The 22,240-nt window shown below is 42.7% G+C and overlaps 2 protein-coding genes across 7 annotated transcripts in view; both read left to right on the plus strand.

Annotated features, from left to right (window-relative positions):
- pdlim5b (PDZ and LIM domain 5b) overlaps positions 1–8,950 on the plus strand; it is a 75,273-nt gene extending 66,323 nt beyond the window's left edge. For all 5 annotated transcript variants that reach the window (XM_083793959.1, XM_083793955.1, XM_083793957.1 and 2 more), the window contains 6 exons: positions 687–853; positions 5,145–5,325; positions 5,858–6,038; positions 6,508–6,628; positions 6,811–6,926; positions 7,451–8,950. In XM_083793959.1, coding sequence (XP_083650085.1) covers positions 687–853; positions 5,145–5,325; positions 5,858–6,038; positions 6,508–6,628; positions 6,811–6,926; positions 7,451–7,540 — 856 coding nt within the window. In that variant the 3' untranslated portion in view covers positions 7,541–8,950. The remainder of the gene's footprint in view (positions 1–686; positions 854–5,144; positions 5,326–5,857; positions 6,039–6,507; positions 6,629–6,810; positions 6,927–7,450) is intronic.
- Positions 8,951–9,958: 1,008 nt separating this feature from the next.
- Positions 9,959–22,240, plus strand: part of LOC310879350 (bone morphogenetic protein receptor type-1B-like) — an 85,896-nt gene continuing 73,614 nt past the window's right edge. For both annotated transcript variants that reach the window (XR_014570999.1, XM_083793964.1), the window contains exons 1-2: positions 9,959–10,092; positions 17,445–17,514. The gene's annotated coding sequence lies outside the window, so the exon portion shown is untranslated. The remainder of the gene's footprint in view (positions 10,093–17,444; positions 17,515–22,240) is intronic.

Raw genomic sequence — 22,240 nt, forward strand, 5'->3', positions numbered from 1 at the left:
GTCAATTTAGCTGGGGACCCCCTGGAACACCCTCAAGGACCCCTGGGGTGTCCTCGGAGTCGGACATCACGGTGAGAACCGTCGATTCAGGGCCATGGGGAGAAGGTGTCTGCAGTTGGACAGTGGTGGGTGTCTTCTTCGTGATGGTTTGGTGTTGATATGGCGGGCAAACAGCTGTGACATCTCAGCATGTAACCATGGTGGCTGTTGCAACAGCAAACACAGTGTGAACTGTGAACGGCGTCAGTTAACATAAGCTGCAAATGCAGTGTAGAGTCCTGAACAAACACACACACACACACACACACACACACACACACACACACACACACACACACACACACACACACACACACACACACACACACACACACTATCTCACACAGTTAAACCCTCCCCCCTACACTTTAAGGGTTGAATTCACACTCCTTATTTTGCTGTGTGGTCTGGTAGCTACAGTACTATTACTACTACTACTGTTTTTGCCATGGGAAGAAAATGTGTGCGTGTGCGTGCGTACGTGCGTGCGTGCATGCGTGAGTGCGCGTATGCATGTACACACATGCATGTGTTTGTTTGTTGTTAAATCTCCTTTTTTACACTCCTTTCAAGGACCACAGTTTTGCAGTGTGCTTGTGTGTAGTGAGAGATTCATTCAGAGTGACTCTATCCACTGTATTCCCTAGCGAAGTGGTTGAAGACCCCACTCCCGGCACCCATGTCTCGTCTCCAGCAAAGACATTTTCCAAATCAGCTGCAGTGGCCCCAAGGAATGGCAACGCTGTGCCTCCATCCATGTTCAAGAGCCCTTCGGCAGCACAGAGCAAACCCTGGCAGGCCGCAGGTCCAGCAGGTACTACTGTACAGTCAACACACCCACACACCTCACCCTGGCTCAAAAGTAACGTTCAACAACACTCATGGTTCTTTCTTTCTTTGTTAGTGTAGCGTTCATTATACTACAGCTACACGTTTGATTGTATGATTGTGCATCACAGTAATAGTGTAAAGCTTGTTGTTTCTCCTGAGGTGTGAGTTTTGATGATTAGCAATGCCATGCTTCTTTAAGGGTGTAATTTCACATTCACATTTTGTCTTCTTTTACTCTGGCAATCCTATTTCCGCGCATGCCATTGTAGGTGAATATTTATTTTATATATAATATTTCTGTATTTTTCTAATTATTTTATTGTAAAAACTCGCAAAACGCATTATGTACATTGCCCATGTTTGCTTTTTGCTAAACAACAAAGTATGTAGGATTTACATTACAGAAAATATTTAAGTAATGAACTAACTATAATCTAAAAAATGAAAGTCTCTCCATTCACTAGAAGGACAATATCTGGGATGTGTTTTAAATCTAATACAGAATGTGAAGTTGAATTGGCTTGTCTGATCAGATACCGAATCAAGCTACTTCAGGCTTGGTTAAACTCGGTATGGAGACTGCAGATGTTGACTTGACAGGCTTTACTGCTGGAGCTTGTCAATCTGTAGTTGCTTCTTTTGGTCTCCAGAGGGCAGTGTTATGCTATTGTAAACCTTCATTTCTCAGTCATTACTTTTACAGCAGATAAGATGTTTGATAAGGAGAGTCGTTTAAGATTACGAGCTCTATAAAATGAGCGCTGTTCGGCTAATGAGCACAACTTATGGGCTTTCAGCTCCACTATCGCTTAGTTAAATGAATGGTGAAATGTATAGTTCAGTTTATTTTGATCTTATTTTACAGGAGGCCGCTCTTTAAGCAGGGCTATCCAGGCCATGAGATCAGAGGCCGCTCAGAGTAAATATTTAAGTGGCATCAAGCAGGGGTCATTACCATTAGTAAGACAGTAGTATGCACTCATACTGTGAGGTGGTGGAAGAAGTACTCTGATTATTTGCTTGAGTAAAAGTAGAAATTGCACAGTGTAGAAATACTGTTACAAGTAAAAGCCCTCTTTTATTTCATTATGCAGGATGTCCCATTTCAAATTTTTTGAAGTTTTCAAAATCGTTCAAATTATACAGAATGCATAGATGTGGAGTGGAGTACAATATTTGCCTCTGATATGTGGTGGAGTATAAAGTAAGTACGTTTGTAAGTAGGCCAGAGAGGCTTATTGTCTGTATCAGCTGAGAACGTGGCAGTCTATCCCTGTTACAATGTGCTAGACCCCTGGGAGATGGACTCCTGATGGCCATACCTACCATCAGCACAGTACTTTACTAAGTACTTACTGGACGACTTCCCAAACCCAAGCCACGCTACACACTAGAAGACACTACTGAGTTGGTGGCGCCCAGCATTGAACCCATGACCTTGTGGTCATGGCGAGAGCTCTACTGACTGAGCTGCCCAGACCAGGGCTCAAAATAAGTGGAGTGTGGAGTGGAGTATATACTATAATATTTGCCTCTGAGATGCGGTGGAGTATAGAAGTATAAAATGCTGTAAAAAAAACGAAAATACTAGTAGTAAAAGTAACAGTACAGTAAGTATAGTACTTGAGTAAACGAGACAAAACATACTTTCCACCACTGATACTGTGCATACATGAAAAGATACAGTATGTTCTCTCTGCAGTGGTTTGGGTGTGGGGCTAGTGAGGTCCCCTGCCTGCCCAACCTACCTCCCTGGAGGCTTTTAAGTAATGACCACTGAAAGGAGCCATAGGGTGCAAGTAGCAGGACCATAGTCAGGCCTCTGTGAGATGCTTTATGTATCAGATTAACACTCATTTGAGCTCAAGTAAACAACCACATTGCTCATGCTGACCGTGTGGAAGTGAGCCAAATCTTGCCAGGAAGTATTTGCGTGCATTAATAATATTTGGCCTCTGTTAGGAGGTATGAACGTGATAGATTGGTCGGAAAAAACACCCTGTACTGTATCATCGTATGTATACAGAAAGTGTATGACCGGAGCATCTGAGTTGTAGTATTTATTGGCAGTTTTTTATATAACTACAAGACAAAGACAGACAGAATTCTCTCCTCAAATACACATTTTGAAACGTTTTTTTTCTTTTTTTCCTTTTCTTTGACAATTATTTTAACATTTGCCCAAAATAGGGATGCCAGGGTTGATTTGGTTAGCCACTTGAACCCCAGATTCCATATTCTGCGGGAACATTAGAAAACATTGTTGTCTCCACCAGGCCGAAGGCATGTGGGGAGAGTATGTTTTGCACTCCGTCCGTCCAAGCTCACAACGTGACACAATACAATGCATGAGCTTGCTGTTTTTGATACTTTCGTTTTTTATGTCTATTCATGGAACAACACATAACGGTTTTGGACATACAAGAGTTTCTGCAACAACGACATGCCTCTTGCCCTGTCCCGTCCCGTCCCATCCCATCCTGTCCTCCTGCTCGATACTGTGGCTATGCAGCCACTGACTGACTGAGCTGTGAGCTAAAATGACCGGTGTTACCAGACCAGGGAGGCGGAGAGGGGTTGACTGGAAGCAGAGTTTTGATCAGACTCAATTAGAATGTGGATACAGATCTCCAGTCTGTGCCTGCAGCCTGTCACAGTCACACGTCTTGCACAGCATGGCCATTCCTCCTGTCTCCACGTCGCTTCTATCTAGTGTTGGTAGAAGAAGGCTATCCATTATTTCTATCCATTATTTCTTTAACGATTTTTCTATCGATTACTTTTCAGATGAATCGAGTAGTTGAGAAGCGGGTTTTTAAAATGTATTCTAAAATACATTTTAGAATACATTGTACAATGTACATTTCAACGAATCAGTAAGCCCTATTATATAGTTTGTCACATCACGGTGCACAAAAATAGTGCCATAGCCAATTTACAAGCTAAAAATGTGTCGCATCACCACGCCTTGTTAGCTTGTAACCCTAGGAAGAAGTACTCAGATTTTTTAATTAGCAATACCACAATGTAGAAATATAGAAGTATAGAAGTATTGGCATTAAAATATAGTAGGCTAAACATAAAAGTATTATGCAGAATGGCCCATTTCATCACTTTAAAGTTGTGTCTGAATCACTGCTCTATATTATGAGGCCAGGTTTTCTCTGTAACCCGTTGTTCTCGTTGCTGCCCCTCTGTCACTCCTTCTCTTCTCACCTCCCTGTCAGTGCCTGGTTATGTTTGCTCTTGGTTATGAGGAAATAGGGGAGGGGGGAGACTTGTCTGTTGACCCTCTAGTCCTTGAGGATGGTGGTCTCTGTCTCAATACTGTCTCTGTCCTTCTTCCCTTTGCCCCCCACCCCCAACTGTCCCCCCGATGGATGCTAACATTTTGACCTCGCTGTTGGAAGTATTTTTTCTCTTTTTATGAGGAGAGGAGAGGAGAGGGATTATTTTTCCAGGTGTCTTTTCTGTCTCTGGGAAAGTCTTTTCCCCTCCTGTGAAACATTGATCCATTGTTTGGCCACTGCGGTGTAGATGACGTGCCCAGCTGTTCCATGCTTGGATGATAGAGAGAGGAATATTGACACCTGTATACTGTGCACACCTGTTTTTGTAGTGGAATGCCAAGACAGTATGCAAACATGAATATCAAAAATGTTGATAGATAGTTATACTTTTCAGATACATGTTGATTACTGTTCACATACCTTATGTTAACATCATACGTTTGATGTTTACCTGGTATCCTAGTTACTTTATAGCAACGGGCTCAGGGGTAGAGTGACCGGATGGGAACCGCAGGGTTCCCAGTTCAAACTCGGGCTCCCCCAGAGTTAGTGTCAAAGTGTCCTTGAGCAAGACTCTAGTCTAATTGCTCCCGATGTGCAGGTTGGTGCCTTGCATGGTTTCCTCCGGCATCGGTGTGCAAATGTGTGTGAATGGGTGAATGTAATGCACAATCTATGTAAAGCGCCTTGGATAAAGGCGCTATATAAATGCACCATTTACCATAGCACTAAATAGTTTTCGTTTTTTTTGTTTGTCAATTGTTTGTTGACTAGAGTTCATGCCTTCTTGCACTTGTCGCTCTGGATAAGAGTATCTGCAAAATGCAGAAATTATAATAATAATAATATGCAACATCATTATCATCATAAAAGGATGTGATACACTTGTATGTGTGTCAGATATAGCTCAAACGCTGAGCTAAGTAACTCAGCTGTTACAGTACAGTAAATAAACTGACCAACACTATCATCTTCATATTTTAGGTTTTTCTAAGGGAGGGCTGACTCCTTCATTCGGCAACATTACCAACACTGTCCCCAAAGGCCCAGACCGTCCAATCCCACAGCCACACCCACAGGACCTGGACTCACTGGTGAAGATGGCTGAGCACATTCCTGCTGGCACGCGGACCCCGATGTGTAGCAAATGCAACAATATCATCAGGTAAACAACAGCATCAAGCCTGACGTATACCGACAAGCTGTTATCAGCATGGGACGCAAGATAAATTAGGCATCAGTGTTCATTTATCACAACAATATCAAGTTATTTGAGAGATTTGAAAGGTGATAGTGAAAGTGCATAGTATACTGAGCTAATATATATATTTTTTTCTTCACATTTAACATTGTATAGGCCAGTAAATAAAATATAAATTAAAGCTGCAATCCACAACTTTCATGTGCATGTCCTACCTGAGATTCTAACACTGTATGAGAGACCAAAATATGCCACTGTGCCAATAAGAACCTGCTTGGTCATGGGAAATAATGCGTACGAGCTTCAGGCAGTACTACTTACTGTAGTCTACATTGCTCAATAGAAAAGTAGAAAGACCACGTCCAACCACTGCCACAGAGGTGCTAATTATATTGTATTAACGCACTATACCATTACAGATTGGTTAAAATTACATTTTATTCATAACAAATAAAATGATTAAACCTCTCTCTGTCCCCCTGCTTGTTCTTTGTAGGGGCCCGTTCCTGGTGGCGATGGGCATGTCGTGGCACCCAGAGGAGTTCAACTGTGCCCACTGCCATGCTTCCCTGGTAGAATGTGGCTTTGTGGAGGAGAGGGGGCAGGTGTACTGTGCACACTGCTATGAGGAGTTCCTAGCTCCCAGCTGCAGCCGCTGTCAGCAGAAGATCCTAGGGGTGAGTGAAGACCACCACTACACTCGCAAGTATTATTACCATGCGGCATGGCTCCTATGGGGGCGGCCATCCAGTCTAGAAGAGTGTCTGTGTGTGTGTGTGTGTGTGTGTGTGCGTGTCTGTCTGCCTGCCCGGGGGTAATCTCATGAACCACTGGACCGATCAGTGCCAAATGTCTTGTGCACAATAGCAAATATTTTTCACATGCTTTATATTTAATGTTTAGAACTGAATGTGAATGTGAATGTGCATCTTTGTAAGAGATGATAGTGAATCAGTAGGCTACATGGAATATTATTTTAAAAAAATAGACTTGGTTGGCACAAATAACAAAAAGTGTGCACGTGACTTATCATGAAAACCACACATTTCTGTTTAACTGTTTATTACCGTTTATTTCAGCCACATATGGAGTTTTCATTAAGATTTAATATGTTATGATTTCACTGTATTTCTATTATTTATGCAGGAGGTGATGAACGCACTGAAACAGACCTGGCACGTGTACTGTTTTGTATGTGCCTCCTGCCAGCAACCAATCAGAAGTAATACATTTCATATGGAAGATGGACAGCCATACTGTGAAAGAGGTACGAGACCAAGAGACCTTGCACTGAGATACATGTATTTGTATTTTGTACTTTACATTACTGCACTGTACAGGGGTTGTTTTACTGTACACTCAAGAGTTAGAAATGTAAAAACTGACACTGAGGATTTCACTTTTTTAAAGAAAAGCCACAGTGAATGCTAAAGAACATCTTCTCTGCAGACTACTACATGCTGTTTGGTACCAGTTGCCATGGCTGTGATTTCCCCATCGAGGCAGGAGATAAGTTCTTGGAAGCTCTGGGATTTACCTGGCATGACACCTGCTTTGTATGTGCGGTAAGTACAAACCATGAAGCCAGTTTTGGTGGTAGTGACAACAGAACATAATTATGAAAATGCTGTCTGATTGGGGACAAGTGGGTAGGATGTACCATATGGGATGAAATGTCTGATAGCGAGTCCCAGGTTCGATTCCCAGCCAGACAATTTGCTACATGTCACTCCCCTGCTGGCCTGCCCTCTCTTCCATGCAGAAAAGTTCATTTAAAAATAATATTGTCTGATTAATATTACTCTTGCATCTGTTCTTTTGTCTACAGTGCATTTATATAAGTGCAAATAGGGTAAGGGAATTGACATCATTTGACTGTGTTGTAATTGGGTCCTTTTCGTTTCTTGGGGGCTTGAAAAACAATTATTTGAATTTCCGGTATTTTTCATAAGATGATGCTTGTCGGTCTCACAATCACGATACCTGTGTTGTTTGCACCTCCAGGAAAATGGTGGATTTGACCATGCCCCAAAATACCTGTGCAATATACGTATGTGTACTAAAGCATGTTTGTCTCCCCATACTGTAGGTGTGCAGCACCAGTCTGGAAGGCCAAGCATTCTTCTCTAAGAAGGACAAGCCTCTGTGCAAGAAACATGCCAACACTGTCAAAATCTAAACTGCCCTCAGCACTAAAGATTGTCCTATAGGGCTGCAAAACAACAATCTGTCCATCAGTTTATATTTTTGTCAGTTTATGTCATTTTATCATAAAGGAAACTATTAGTACACTTAGCCCTGTACAAAGAATAGCCAATTAACAAACTTGTACCATGTCATTTGTGCTATTTTTTTATTTCTATATTATAGCCTACCTTTTTGTTTTTTCTTCTTAAAGATTTGGAAAAATCTTGACATTTTGTGACAAATATTGTCAAATCTGCCAGGGCTAATGTGGTTGACCTGCATTTTTGTATTAAATACTTAAATTGTGATATCATCAAACATAATTATCAAACATATCTGACAATCTTCATTTCCCAAAAGGAAATGTGTGTAGTTCATTCAGTTTGACCAGCAGCAGGGATAAAGCATATCCTACACTGGTGGTAAAATGAATGACCAGAGAACGGGGGGGAGAGAGAGAATATAAAAAGCAGAGGCATGGATCTCCCTGGACTGTCTATTGAGACATTGGGTTTTGGGGTCTGCTGTAAGCTCTATATTATTTTAGTCATCTTGGTATAGTTTGAATTGACCTTTTCAGCCTTAATGTCACCGCCTCACCGGAGTGTTGGTTACATCAGTGGGTCTCCAAGTGGCATCCGGGGATCCTCAGCGTTCCTTGAAGGGGTTCTAAACGGACCCTTATGAGTCTGTAATTTTTAGAGTGTACAAAAGGAACCAAATGGACCCTGTTGTACACTCAGTTATAGGGGTCCTTGAAATGACAATGTTTGCGAACCACATCATTAAAGTACAGTAATTATCAATGAATATACCGGTATTGGAAGCATATGTATGAAGGTATATCCCCTCTCTCTGCACTGTCTGTCTGCAGGGGTCTGTTGGTAGGTTTCTATTTATCCTGGGCTATTTATTTGCGCTGGAGGTGTTTTTGGCTCTCTGATAGGCATTTTTGCACATTCTAGGTTAGTTTGCCACACTGATGGGGAGAACAAGAAGCGATATTCTGTTGATCATTCATCGTTTATTTTATAATATATGGCTCAAATCGGTTCCCATGTGACATAACTTGCATGTTTGAAAAAGTAATTACATATGGATCCAGAGACAAAATATACACATTCATGTTTTGCTTTTTTAATGATTGCTGTATTTCATGATGCTTTTAGGTTATTATCTGAATTTCCATAATTTTACCCTGACATAGCATTCATAAATACAATATCTGAGCTCGTCTGTCAATATTCCTTTCTCTTGTCAGTACAATTTCAGTGTTGTTTAAAATAATATACACATACTGATACTGTTTACATTCAGTGCAATGTATTTTTTGTTTGTTTTTTCATGGGGGAATAACATTGTTTTCTTCTGAATTCAAATAAAAGAGTTAAACCTAAAGAAACCTCATGCATATGTACTGAGCCTTGAATTTAATATTAATCAAAATAATGGTGTCTGCCTGGTGTTAGAATAAACCACAAATAGCAAATCTGTTGCTCTACTGTCTACACCCTACCATACAAAAAAAATCAATTGTGGACTACCCCTGTTGTAGTCAGACTTCAGTCATTTGGGAATTTAGTCAAATAAACTGACCGATCACTCAATAAATCAATCAATCATTCAATCCTTGTATAAATAGAGCAGCCATTTTGAAGGGACACTTCACCCTTTTTGCAAAAACATATATGTTAATGATGTTTAGAAGATTTAGAACACTTTCCTGGGGTCTTTATGTGTGTAATATGTGCTTTTAGATATTTTAGATTTTAGCAGTGTCCGTGATGTCAGACACTGGGCTCGCTTCCTTTCTGGACTACAATTCCCATAATGCTTTAGTGCACTGCTCCTCCTTGTGGATAGGGGGAGGGCTGTCTTACTGAGACAACATGTAGTCCAATCTTCTAAACGTCAGAAGTATATTTTCTGCAAAAAGGGTGATGTGTCAAATGTCAATTAAAGCAAACAGTCAAGGTGCTGATGTTATTATTACGTATGCATGTTGGGCTTGTTGGCATGCTGGAAATACTCTGCTGCACTAATGGAATGTACCCTAATAATTGGATTTTACAGTGTTGGGGTCCTGGAGATTTAAAACAAATCACACCTGTGTGAAGTGAGGGGCACTGTTATCAACATCGCTAATCGCTACCAATGTCTACATATTTTAATTATGACGTAATTATCAGACAAAACAAACATGGACATTAAACAAACATTAAACCTGTATATAGGAGGGGCTATAGCCGCTAGCGCCCCTCAACAACACGGGGGTCCGGTTCAATTAAAGAAGGTTCATTATCAGACGTGCACTTCTCCAAGACGACAGAGGTGGGAGCCCTACACTGGAATCAGCGGAGTGGAGTCGACACTATAGTGAACTAGTCTGAAAGAGCTTAGGGAGAGAGTCTGTCGTAAGATATAGAGGCACACATGCAAACACTACAACTACACAACACAACAGAGGAGGACTTGCGTCAAGTTCAAGGCTGTACACTGTACAGACCCAACTGGATCCTGTCGACGTGTTTTGAGGAGGAAGAGGTAGGTTTGTTTTGCCTTTTAAACGGGCGCGCTCTCTCTCCTTATCACGGAGTGCGCTGTTTTTGAACCGCTCGCCACCTCAACAACAGCAATAATATTTGTATTGCTGTTGTTGCGGTGGCGAGCTTAACACAATTTGCCTTTGTCAAAACCACACACTTTGCAACGGGTTGTTTGTTTCTCGTGATGATGGTGTTACTCCTCCTTCCAAAACGGTTTACTGTTTTTTACCGCGTGCACTGAGTTTGATGCCCCCGCAGCAGCAGCTGGTCTCTATCCGCAGCGGGACCCCCAATATACTGAGATTGGAGGAGGCTGCTGCTGCTGCTTATCAGCAATTGGCTCAATTATCACCACTCTGTAGGCTACATCTTGATGTCACCAATGATGGGGATCAGAACTCAGTCAGAAGAAGCTATTTTCTTCTATTGGACTGGACACTGGGGTCGAGTAGGCTAAGTAAGACTTATTAGGGTATAGGGTAGGGATTGATTGAATAATATACTTTATTAAGCTGATAAGGCTTATGCCAATCAAGTCAGTTTTATTAAGTTTTTGTTATGTATTCAGGCAGAATTAAGCCATGGTATGACCTTGTTGAAGTGTAAAATCCTAGAGATAGAGTTTATGCGATGACTCCATCAACCATAGCCTGTCCCTAAACCTTTGATAAGTGGGCTATTTTGGATCATTTTATGTATTCTCAAATACTCAATACTCAAAAACAGCATGTGTGGAAGTTATGGTTTAATAATGCCCTCTTATCTAGATCCAGATCTCATGTCCCACTAGTATTCAGAAACGGGAGTGCTCAACTACTGTATTACTGCATTAAATAGCCTATTGTGTGTGTGTGTGTGTGTGTGTGTGTGTGTGTGTGTGTGTGTGTGTGTGTGTGTGTGTGTGTGTGTGTGTGCGCGTGTGTGCGCGTGTGTAAGAGAGAAACATTAACATTGTCTTTGTGTTGTATTTCTGTGACTGTTGTTGGGTAGTGAGCATACACAACCCCATTGTTGCCAATACATATTGTGGCATGGGGTCAATGGCAACATTTTGACTGCTGCTGAGCTGTTCTTTAACAGAGTGACACACAAAAGCCTCTCTGTGTTCTGCAGTGGATCAGAGCTCCAGCAGACCACAGCTGATCTCTTTAACATCTCTGAGCTCCATACAGTTGCTATAACGTTTATATCAGCAGCTCAGAGACAGACCAGTGGCAGCCACGCGAGCCCTGCCACATTTACTTCATGTTGCTCTGCGGCGAATTCTCTACGAAGAGACCAGTGTGGTCCTGTATGCCAACTAAGGCCAATTGAAGGAAGGGTTGAGTTATGGCTGCCGGAAATAGCAGACCTACAAGCTCACGGCGCGTTGCAACCGCGACTCTAGCATGGTTTCGTCCTCGGTATAGGTATAGTTTACTGAGGTTAGGTTTAGGTATAGTTTTAATGAGGTTAAGGTTAGGGTTAGGTTTAGGTATAGTTTTACTGAGGTTAAGGTTAGGGTTGGGTTTAGGTATAGTTTTACTGAGGTTAAGGTTAGGTTTAGGTGTAGGCTGTCAATCACAGCGACTGGCCAGTCACAGCGCACCCTCCACGTCACTCTGTACTCAACCCGAGGACGAAACCATGGTCGCATTCGCGACGCGAGCTCGTAGGTCTTCTATTTTTGGCGCGCGACGCCGTCGTGTGACGAAGCATGAATCAGGCCTTAGTGTGTGGGCTTAACGTTAACCACAGGGAGAGAGATCCAACTACCACCCAGTCCTTGCCCCGATTCTGCCCCTGGCAGGAACACGGGCCGTCATCAGAGACGCAAAGGATGGGATGTCGGGCAGGGCTGCCTGCATGCACTCCTGGCAAGCGAGTGTTTCTGTGGCCTACCACAGACTGAGGCATGGAGTGTTTCAGTGTGTTGGGCTCCCTGGCACTGGTGGATGAGAGAGTGTGTGTGTGTGTGTGTGTGTGTGGGGGGGGGGGGGGGGGGGGGTGAGTGACCGTGTGTGTGTGTGTGTGTGTGTGTGTGTGTACCCACAGCAGGCTTGGGAGGTCTTGTTATGGTAGCAGAATGAAGGCAACCATGCCTCTATGAAAACGGCTGTGATGCTGTGGTCCTGCTAGGATCTGCTGCCTGCTGTATGTGTAGCCTTGAGGTAACCAAGATCCGAGGTTGACACTAAATGGCAATGTTTCTTGAATCGTCTCTCACAATAACGAATTATACATCATTTAGACACCATCAGTGATTCTCAACCTTTGTCATTTCAAGGACTCAGATTTTCCTATGCATTAGTCCACACAGAGTAGACTCCTATTCCTTTACTGTCTCTGCACTAGACTATAGCAATAACAGTGAAACGGATCAAAATGGCCATTCTAATAAATTCTCTAGATTATTTATTTTATTCTTGATTATATTTTACTCAGACATTTAGCTGGGGTCCCCCTGGAACCCCCTCAATGACTCCTGAAGGTCCCCAGACCCCATGTTGAGAACCATTGAACTAAAGAATATCTCCTGTCAAAGAACCTTATTTATCTGAAATTCAGACTTAAAAAAACCCCAAAAAGCAAATTAACCCGAACAAACAGGGCATTTTGTAACGCTAGTTCCCTAACCATTTGCCATGTTTTTTTGCCACAATTTCCGTCCATGAGAGATTATTGAGCGTTCCTGCATATCACATTATATGAAATCAAGATTAGGAAAGATTGGCGAGGTTTAGAGGAATCGGTTCCCAGCTTTTTATACAGTGGGACTTTGAAGCTGGATTCATGCTTTTTCCATACAATGGTGTTCTGTGCAGAAAACACCAGATTTGCAAGCTCACAACATGTCACGGATGTGGTGCGTTGTGAGCTCAAAGATCTGTTATTTATGGCACGTGATGCCACCATACGACAAAGCATGAATTAGACCTGGGCCAGAAGGCACATCTGCATCTCCACACGCTGTCACAAGGAGGACACCAGCTGGTCTTGCACACAGAGGCACATTAAGGGGTGATCTGTATGCTCAAGGAAAGACACACGCACACAAACATGCACACACAAAATGCAAAAGTACACAAGTAGATATTGGTCCGAGTCTGGGTTTGTCCGCAGGGCTAAACTTAGCAAGCTGCGACCCCTCACCCCTGTTTCCTCCCTTATAATTACAGGAAGTGTGGACAGCCAATCATAGCAGAGATTCTGGGTGCATATTAACGAGCTAAATAGGCCCAGTATTTGTAAGGAGAGGATAAGAAGGGGGGATGAGGGAAGGTGGGGGGAGGGATGGCTTTCCTTAAAATGATGTTTATGAGAGAATGAACTCTGGCCCTCAGAGGATTGATGAAAAATGGCAAACCTAGGTATCAAAGTTCTGAGCGACATATACGTCTATCATCTCCCGCTGGTGGCTGCTGTTCTATTCATTCTGCAGTGCAGTGTCGGCAGAGTAAGTAGACTGTCAGACAGAGTAAGTGTTGGAGCCAGACAGAGACATAGCTTGTCAGAGAGCCAGACCAGGTCTTAGAGCCCTAGTCAGAGCTTTACCTCCCAGGGGGTTGACAGAGGAGAAGACACACACACACAAAAAAACACAAGGCAGGATATCAGTATTCTTTCAATGGTTTTTCCAGTCACCAAAACTTTAGACTTCTCTTCTTTATGATTCCCTTTAGTTTCCCCTCACTGTGTGTGAAAGGGGGAGTGGAAGTCTATGCACACACCCGCACACTCTCAGACAAGCACACACTGATCTAGGACCTAGATTCTAGGTCTAGGTCGCATCTGATAGCAGCAAGGCTGTGCGCATGTATGGCTTTTCAATCCATCATTCAGTTTCTTCTCTCTGCTAGTGGCTACATGTTTCCACACACTGACACTCTGTAGTCCCCATGCACACCCTTATGCCCCAATGGAATCACCACAGATAGCTTAATTTCCCACCGTTCTAGAACCGTGGCGCCTATATATGCTGCTGCTTAGGATGCTGGCATGCTGCACTGCAGGACTGCCTCACCCCTCTTGCCCCCAGGATGGAGAGAAGGGAAGGGAAGAAAGAACAACAGATCATTCTGCTGCTCCAATCCTTCATAACTCTTCTGATTAACTGAAGTCGATTTCGTCATTAAGAAAAGGCAAAGGAGACCATCTAATTCCTATGCTGTAAAATGTGATGTGTATAAATGTGTCAGGTGTAAAGATTTTACCGTCAGGGTGTGTAGTGTGTACATGAGTCTCGACTTGAGTAGCTTTATTTATGGAAGCTCTTGGAAACCCACCAAATGATTCTATTGTCAATATTTCATCATTACACCTGGAAGGAGAGCTTATTGTGTTATGCAACACTTCTTATGTAAACACAGACACCATTTCAAATCTTTGGCATTACTTTGTTAGCAAAGAAAAAAGTCTGTTAATCAGTAATATCCTTGACCTGGTAATAGAACCTCCTTTTCAGTCCTCTGGTTCCTATCAGCCGGAAGATGCTAGAGAGGAATGTGTCTCATCTTGTTCCACTTTTGATCACCTAGTTGTAAAGCCTTTCTGGCTTATCTGACAACACACCAATGATATACCATAAATAATAGCGACGATAACCCTGATGGCTAAGTTGTGGATGATCAGATTCTCAAGGACACACATTTTTAATTTGATTTGATGATATTTTCTATCTCTCAGATTTGTATCCCTGGGAGTCTGGGACCCTAATCTAAGAATAGTTGTATTATTAGACAGGATTTGGTCAGATTAACTCGGACATGGTCTTGCCATTTGGTCCAGATGACCTGCCCCTGGTTCCTATCGGCTGGAAGATGCTGGGGCAGTGTGGCTCATCTTGTTCCACTTTTGAGTAATCCTCTCCTTTCCTTTAGGGTCCACTGGCTCACTGATAATTAGCGCTAATCCAGACCCAACCCTCAGACCAAAATACAGACGCCCTTCTTTCTCTCATACGCTCTCGTCTCCAGTGACTGATGAGGGGGAAAAAGCAGGCATGCAGGAATTGCTTCAAGCTGCAAGCTGGTGTTCTCTTTGCCTTGGAGGTCAGCAACCCTGACAGAGGCAACTGACATCCTGTTATTAGGGATGGAAAGAGGGGGACAGAAATGGGGGGACTGTAGGTGGGGCTAAAAGACCCTGTGAATACAGGTATTCACATATATATCTGTATGCCCTGGCATAGGACTGGTGTTTATTGTTCTGCGTAGAGGTTGGACTTGCGACACAAACAGTTTGTCCCTATCGTACTGTATATGATTTAGCTCTGCTTTTGTTAGAGAACTACTGTACTGTTAATGTACTTCTTCCACGAGTTCATGTAGCAAACTTCTATCCTATGTGATGTGAAATGACTAAAAGGCACTGACTGATACAGAATTCCTCAACACGTACACTCTTACAGTAATTTTTACGTGATGAGGTGACAACACACGTTTGACATTATAAGCGTGAAATTAACAAATTCAAGCTTGAATTAAATTCTTCATACTTTTGATGATGTTCTCATGGATGGACAGCCTGACACTCGTTTTCATTTCGTTTCACTTCGTTATTCAGACTGAAAGCCCTCCCCACGACAGCAGTTTCTGGAATGTGCGGCAGTCTTCGGCGATTGGTTCACACCAACCAATCAGAATAGTAGGAAAGCAGATGACATTGTTCTGGTTGGATTCGTAACAGTTTTATTTTCACCATCGACAAGGTTACACAGTTCCTTATCCTGGTGGAGTGAGGCCCCCAGGACAGTGACAGCCCAAAACAACAACCTGCGGCAGCTTGAGTGTCAGGCTAGCTTAGGCTTGCTAACCAAACAAACACAGTCAACGAGCGCTACTACGCCTACTAGCATGAAAACAAAAGCGGTAAAATATGTCGGATGATGATGTTTTTAAAACCTGTGGTTTCTGTAAATAAACTATTTATCATAGGTCGATTTAATAGCCAGATTGATACGGCCACGACTCACGAGTCATCGCAGTGCCGGCAGCCATGTTTGTTGTTTGACGCTGGTGACGGGGCTGATGGCCAATCAGCTGCTGCGATCAGAGACTGACAGGCCGCCGTAGGCAGAGTCACCAGACCTGAATCGTCAGGACATCTTTTTTTAATGGTAGGGATTCAGGGCCGGAGCCAGGCTAAGTTTTAGCTGATTCTAATTCTATTTAAAGTTCTCAAACTCTGCCCGAACCCGACCAGGCCCGACCAAGCCCGACCCGACCCGACGTTTTAGGGCCGGGCCGGGCCCAAAAAATATGCTAATTAGTCGGGCCGGGCCGAGCCTCGGGCTCTGTGATTTTCTGCAATTTTATTCTTTTTTTGTTTTTTTTGTTTAAGTGTTATTATAACAAAAATAGCAATTCTGTTATTTGTGTAATGTGATTGTGTATACGTGTATGTATTTATTATGAAGAGGGCTGCGCTAGGGGATTCACTTGTGACAGGAGGAGGACTGGAGACGGGGTCGCATCGCACTGGCATTTCAGACTCGGAGGCCTCGTACACACATGTCAAACCATGTGACTTCCATTGGAAAAGCATTGAGAATGAGGCGGCCATGAAACAGACAGAACAGATCATGTCAGTCCAGCATGTGTGTACGAGGCCAGAGCAGCATTGCAGCCTGCCCCGCGCGCAGGCAGTAGAGAACAGTGGACGGTGAGAGACTTGCTTGCTACCGCTGGTTTCCCTCTGGTTTGCGCACCAAACAAGCTACTAACCACCAGTTAACTTGCCAAGTTGCCATATGCTTAAATATTTTATAAAATCAATCGGATTATCACAGCTGAAGAAGCGTCAGGTTTTCGTCATGTTGCACCGAGTCTCGTTAACCCAGCTGGCTGCGATGAATAAAACCTAATTATTAATCAACGTCAAAAAACGATCCAGTGATATATAACTTAGCTACACGTAAAGCAACTTCACTTCAGAGGAAACTAAGGGAGGGAGCTGCAGCTGCTATTCGTGTTTACTCACCAGTCACCACCACCACTGTATGGAATCCATCAGAAATTAGAATGATTGGAAATGGAAGTTATGGAACATTAATAGCCTATTCTAACGTGAGTTACATACATCCTTTATTTCGATAAATCCGTTGATCTCCGTTCTCACTTTCACACTGAAACACGGCGCCGCTGCGCTGCCATTTAGTGCTGCTTTTTTTTCTCTCTCTTTTTTTTCTGTCGGGCTTTTGTCGGGCTTCGGGCTTAACATTATGGCAATTTTTAGGGTAGGGCCGAGCCTCGGGCCCACCCAGTTAGGGTAGGGTCGGGCCGGGCCATAATTTGTGGGCCCGTTGAGAACTTTAATTCTATTCTTCCAATTCATTTGCTGTTTTCAATAAATTCTGTCTTTCTATTACAGTTAAGGACAACGTCTTCAATACCGGACCATCACAATGACAGAATGCTTTCTGATGTCTTGTCTTTCGATGGTGAGTCAAGGTCACGGCGACTATTTTCTATCTTACCAAGTGTCGCTGAAACTCTTTTTTGTTTCGTTTTTTCTCCAAGAATGTTCCTTACATAATTATGGGGTATAACATGGATATTATATTTCCTTGATGGGGATATAGTGTAGTGAAGATTGTTCAGTGATTTTATTCTTGGTCTTTTCAGGTCACATAATATCTTAGATAATATTGTGGCGAGTGGACAAACTCGCAAGCTTAAAAGCAGTATTGATCAGCATGAGAATGTGCTTGAATCTTCCAGGGGCTATGTCATGCTGTGTGTATGTGTGTGCGTGTCAGCATTTGCGTGTGTCGGAGGAAGAGAATGTGTGTTTTAAGGCTTGAATGCTTGTTGGATGGCAATGGGCCTCCAGAGTGGCAGACTAATTGACTAATTGCTGAGCGTATCGATGGCCATGTAAAACAAACCACACTGATTCTCATGCAGTCCTTTCAGACTAGACACAGACTATATATGTGTGCAATACAGACAGCTGCACCAGAAGTTTAAAGAGATCAATATCAGACAGGAGCTATCAGCTTTTAAATTCTCAAATAATCTGCTGAAGCAGTTATGTAGTAAAGTTGTGGAATTAGAGTCTAGACTATCAATATATATAAAATAGACAGTGATATTTCAGCGTTTCACTATAGAGGAGAAGAAGAAAGATATATATATATATAATATATCACAGTATCAGATGATCAGAATTGCAACCGTAACATGGCCTCAGTATTTTCATACTGTGAAAACACAACAGGGACTCTCTGATGATTTGAAATCTATAATGTACATTTCTATGTGGTGGTTAGTTTGAAAAGGAAGACTGTGGTATGAGAAATAGGGCAGACAGAGTATACTTTACAACACAGCCATTGCTATATAATTGGGGTGGATGTAAGAAATTCATCATAATATTCTGAGGGATTAGCGGTGGTGAGAACTGAAAGTATCTGTAGGGCAGACTCTATTAGTAAGGGCAAGATTAATCCAAACTAAGTTAAATGCATTTGGTGAATGCTGATTCCATGCAGTGTTAGTACAAGTGGTTTAAACCCTGAGTCTTAAGTAACAGTGTTAATACCTTCGTCTTACAAGCTATAAGAGAAAAAATAATTACTTAATACCCTCAAGAATCCTATGCATTCACAATATCCCACGATTGCATACGATGTGGACAGTGCTTAATTGTACTATACATTGAACTGTTTCTGTAAAATGAAAGCCTTGGTACCGAGGCTACTGTTTCTGTAAACGGAACTTGTTTTTAGCTAAGATATACATTTTTCTGTTACTGTAGCACAAGCATTGTGTAACTCTATCGACGCCTACGATATTCGTCATGTTCTCGTACCTTCGTTGCAATGATTTAATTCGTATTCCTTTATAACATTATTGCCACTAGGTGGTAGCATAAGCACACCTAACCTGTGCCACCCGGCCGCTCTCACTCTACGATCCTTGTTTCATTTCCGGGTTATTCAGTGAGGTGGGGGCTGTTGTTGTAAGGACATTGATCGTTAGCTGTAAGCTCATAACCCTTAGCTCTTGTTACAAACATTTACATGTGCGCAGCGATGCGACGTGACAAACTCACAAATGATTTATGACCGTCAGGATGCACGACGGCTCACCATGGACAGCTTTAGAGATACAAGGCTTTGAAAATCCTGTTATAATGGAGTCTCAATGGAGCTGGATTTAACAATCCTATAGCTGGTGAGGACCGAGGCTTTCCATAGCAACCGGAGCAATGCTAAAGGGGAAATTGACGGTCGCCGCTTTAGTATACGGTTGTCTACGAACATGTACGTAGTTAGCACCTTTAGTACCTTAGCCTAGGGCATACATGGGCAACTGGCGGCCCGCGGGCCACATGTGGCTCCCACCTTCACTTAATGTGGCTAGGTTAATTTGGGAATACTGATACTGTTATTGATTTCAGCTATTACAATTCCAAACATGCAAACATGACCTGCTTTAGTTACTTTAGTAGCTTGCTGAGTAGTATTACAAATAATTGTATTGTCTTTTTTATGTCCAATATATTTTATTTACCTGCCATAGTGTCAACCCCTTACCCCTGTGTCGGATCTGTGGTTAGATTGGCATATTCGCCGATACCGATATTAACCGATATGACAAATAAGGGCCGATCCGATACTATTCCCGATACCGATACAGTATCGGGACATCTCTAAAATGACTTTTCGCTATGACAGTGACCCACTGGAAGGGAAGAGGAGGGGGCCAGAGTATAGCACGGGTTCGGTTTGGGGAGTAACTCACACCCGTAAAGAATGTCAAGAATCTGTGTGTTAAAGTTCATTCACACTGTATCTCCATCTGCGCCTGGATCCTGGCAAATAAAAGACAGGTGTGTGTGTGTGTGTGAGTGTGTGTGTGTGCGTGTGCGTGCGTCTTTGATTTAAGTTGATTCATTCAAGTTAAATAGAAAGTCTCAGTCAGAGGTTCTCAAGTCCCTCTCTCTCTCACACACACGCACACACACACGTCTGGCAGACAGGTAGCATGCTGGATGTTAGGCTATGATTATATGCTGTAACTCAGTGGGTTATTAAAACAAGGCAGATCTATTGTGGGATGGTGGAGACCACCCAGCTATACAGTGACACCTGTTGGAAAATGCAAAATTTCGATCCTCCTCAGAGAGTGTTATTTCAACAGGGCACCCAGCTGTGATATAGTTATTCTACTGTACGGTGTTGGCATAAAGGTTATTACAGTTTGGTTTTATGACCCTGTACATTCTTCGCCGACACTCTCCCTTCTGCAGCCACATGCATAGACGGCGTTTAGAGAATTGAATGAGTGCAATTCCGTAAATCTGTATCGCACAGCATTTCGTTTCACTGGGGTTTTTGCCGCACTCAGAATATATCAATAAGACATCTTTTGACTCTCCTTTGAAGCACAAGAGTTTAGTCTGAATGCCTTTGTTCTAAAACTCCTTTCCCAGTCTCTCTGTGAATTTGCAAGGAAACCCTCACGCTTGTCCACTAAATGACTCTGACAGTGAGTGCCACTCAAGCTGTGAGCGGAGATGGGGAAACAGATGAAATCCATTTCTCTCTTGCTCGTGTTGTTTTCCTTGCTCGACCCTCTGTCTTTGATGACAGGTTTTTAAATGTATTTCATATGTGCATTCTTTACATAGATGGAAGGGAGCAGAGGGTGCTGGGAGTGTTACTTACCTGTGAGCTGTGGTGGACAAAGTACTCAACCCCAGACAAAGTACTCAACCCCAAAGTATAAATACTCCTGGTCGGATAATACTCAACTGCAAGTGAAAGTTGCTAGTCAAATTTGTAAAGTAAAAATACTGGAGTACCTACTGTATATGTGCAACCACTCCTATAGACAACTATGTGTGTCTCTGGCTGCCTGCCTGGCTGTGTCCATGGCTGTGTCCGAGCACGAAAATAGCGTTTGGTTGGTTTTCACAACAAAAGTGTCTCTCTCACACTCCGTTTCGTATGAGGGACGGCTCGCCGGAACCGGTCCGGCACCCTGGCCGCATTCCTGTTGGTCTGGAACTTCTGGGGACCCCCAAACTTAAGTTCACACGGATGGGATCTTTTTATCAACGCATTGCTAAATTTCACAGTGAAAATTGCAGATCTAAAAGCTTAGAAGTGAACTATTTCAATTACTTAAAAAAATAAATAGGGTGAAGTTGTTAATTCATAATTAAGTCCCGATCACATTTTTTGCTCCTGATCCGATTCCGATCATTTGATTTTGAGACATACCGATACCGATCTTTCCCGATCCCATCTTTGTCACTCAAAATTGGCCATTCACTGTCAATGGCATTCAATGTTTGTGTTTGCACAAACACTCAAAACTGGCCATTCATTGTCAATGGCATTCAATGTTTGTTAGGACAATATTTACACAAACCCTCAAAGTTGGACATTGGAGGGGCTAGCGCCCCTAAAAAATAAAGGGGTATTCACTCGCAACTCATGAAAATTGGTCCACGACCGCGACCCACATTATGGGTCCTGAGTCCGACCCACTTGCCACTGTTTGGGAAACTGCTGTACACACCACCACTGCCTGTGAGTGTGTCTGCAAGGAAATGCACTGACATCAGAGCTTTGCATTTTGATCCCAGGGCTAGAGGAGGAGGAGGAGGTGAGCACCCAGTAAAGCCAAGGGAAAGGCTAGTTTTGCATAGATCATATCCAGGGGGTCCACCATCACAAGACCATCTCTTTTCCATAGCTGCACTAAACTGGTAATTATAGATAGTGACATCCTGGAACAAGCGATGCAGAATGAAGTGAACTTTGGAGCGGTGGAAAAAAAAAACAATAATTTTGTTAAAGGTAGGGTAAGTGATATTTATTGGTTAAAAAAGTGTTTAGTTGAAGTTCTGACAGTAATCAAGGGTGTTTGTTGTCTCCCTGTCTCTCCAGCTCTTTAATAAACAGACAAATACATTTTCAGGTGGGTTGCCAAATTCAGGAGATGGTAACCATTTATCAGCTTCAATGTTCTTCCAGTATTCCAGTTCCAATTTTGTCTCTTTGTATTATTAGTTCTTATTTCACTTGTTCATCTTGTATCCTGTACGAGTGTTATCTCTCCTGATTGGATAGTGCATCCCAACCTGAAAATGTATTTTCTATTTAAGGCCATCACACGGCTAGCACTCTCAATATCACGTGACACTGATCA

This window comes from Protomyctophum parallelum (assembly GCF_964188405.1).
Source record: "Protomyctophum parallelum genome assembly, chromosome: 21".
NCBI classification, from domain to species: domain Eukaryota; kingdom Metazoa; phylum Chordata; class Actinopteri; order Myctophiformes; family Myctophidae; genus Protomyctophum; species Protomyctophum parallelum.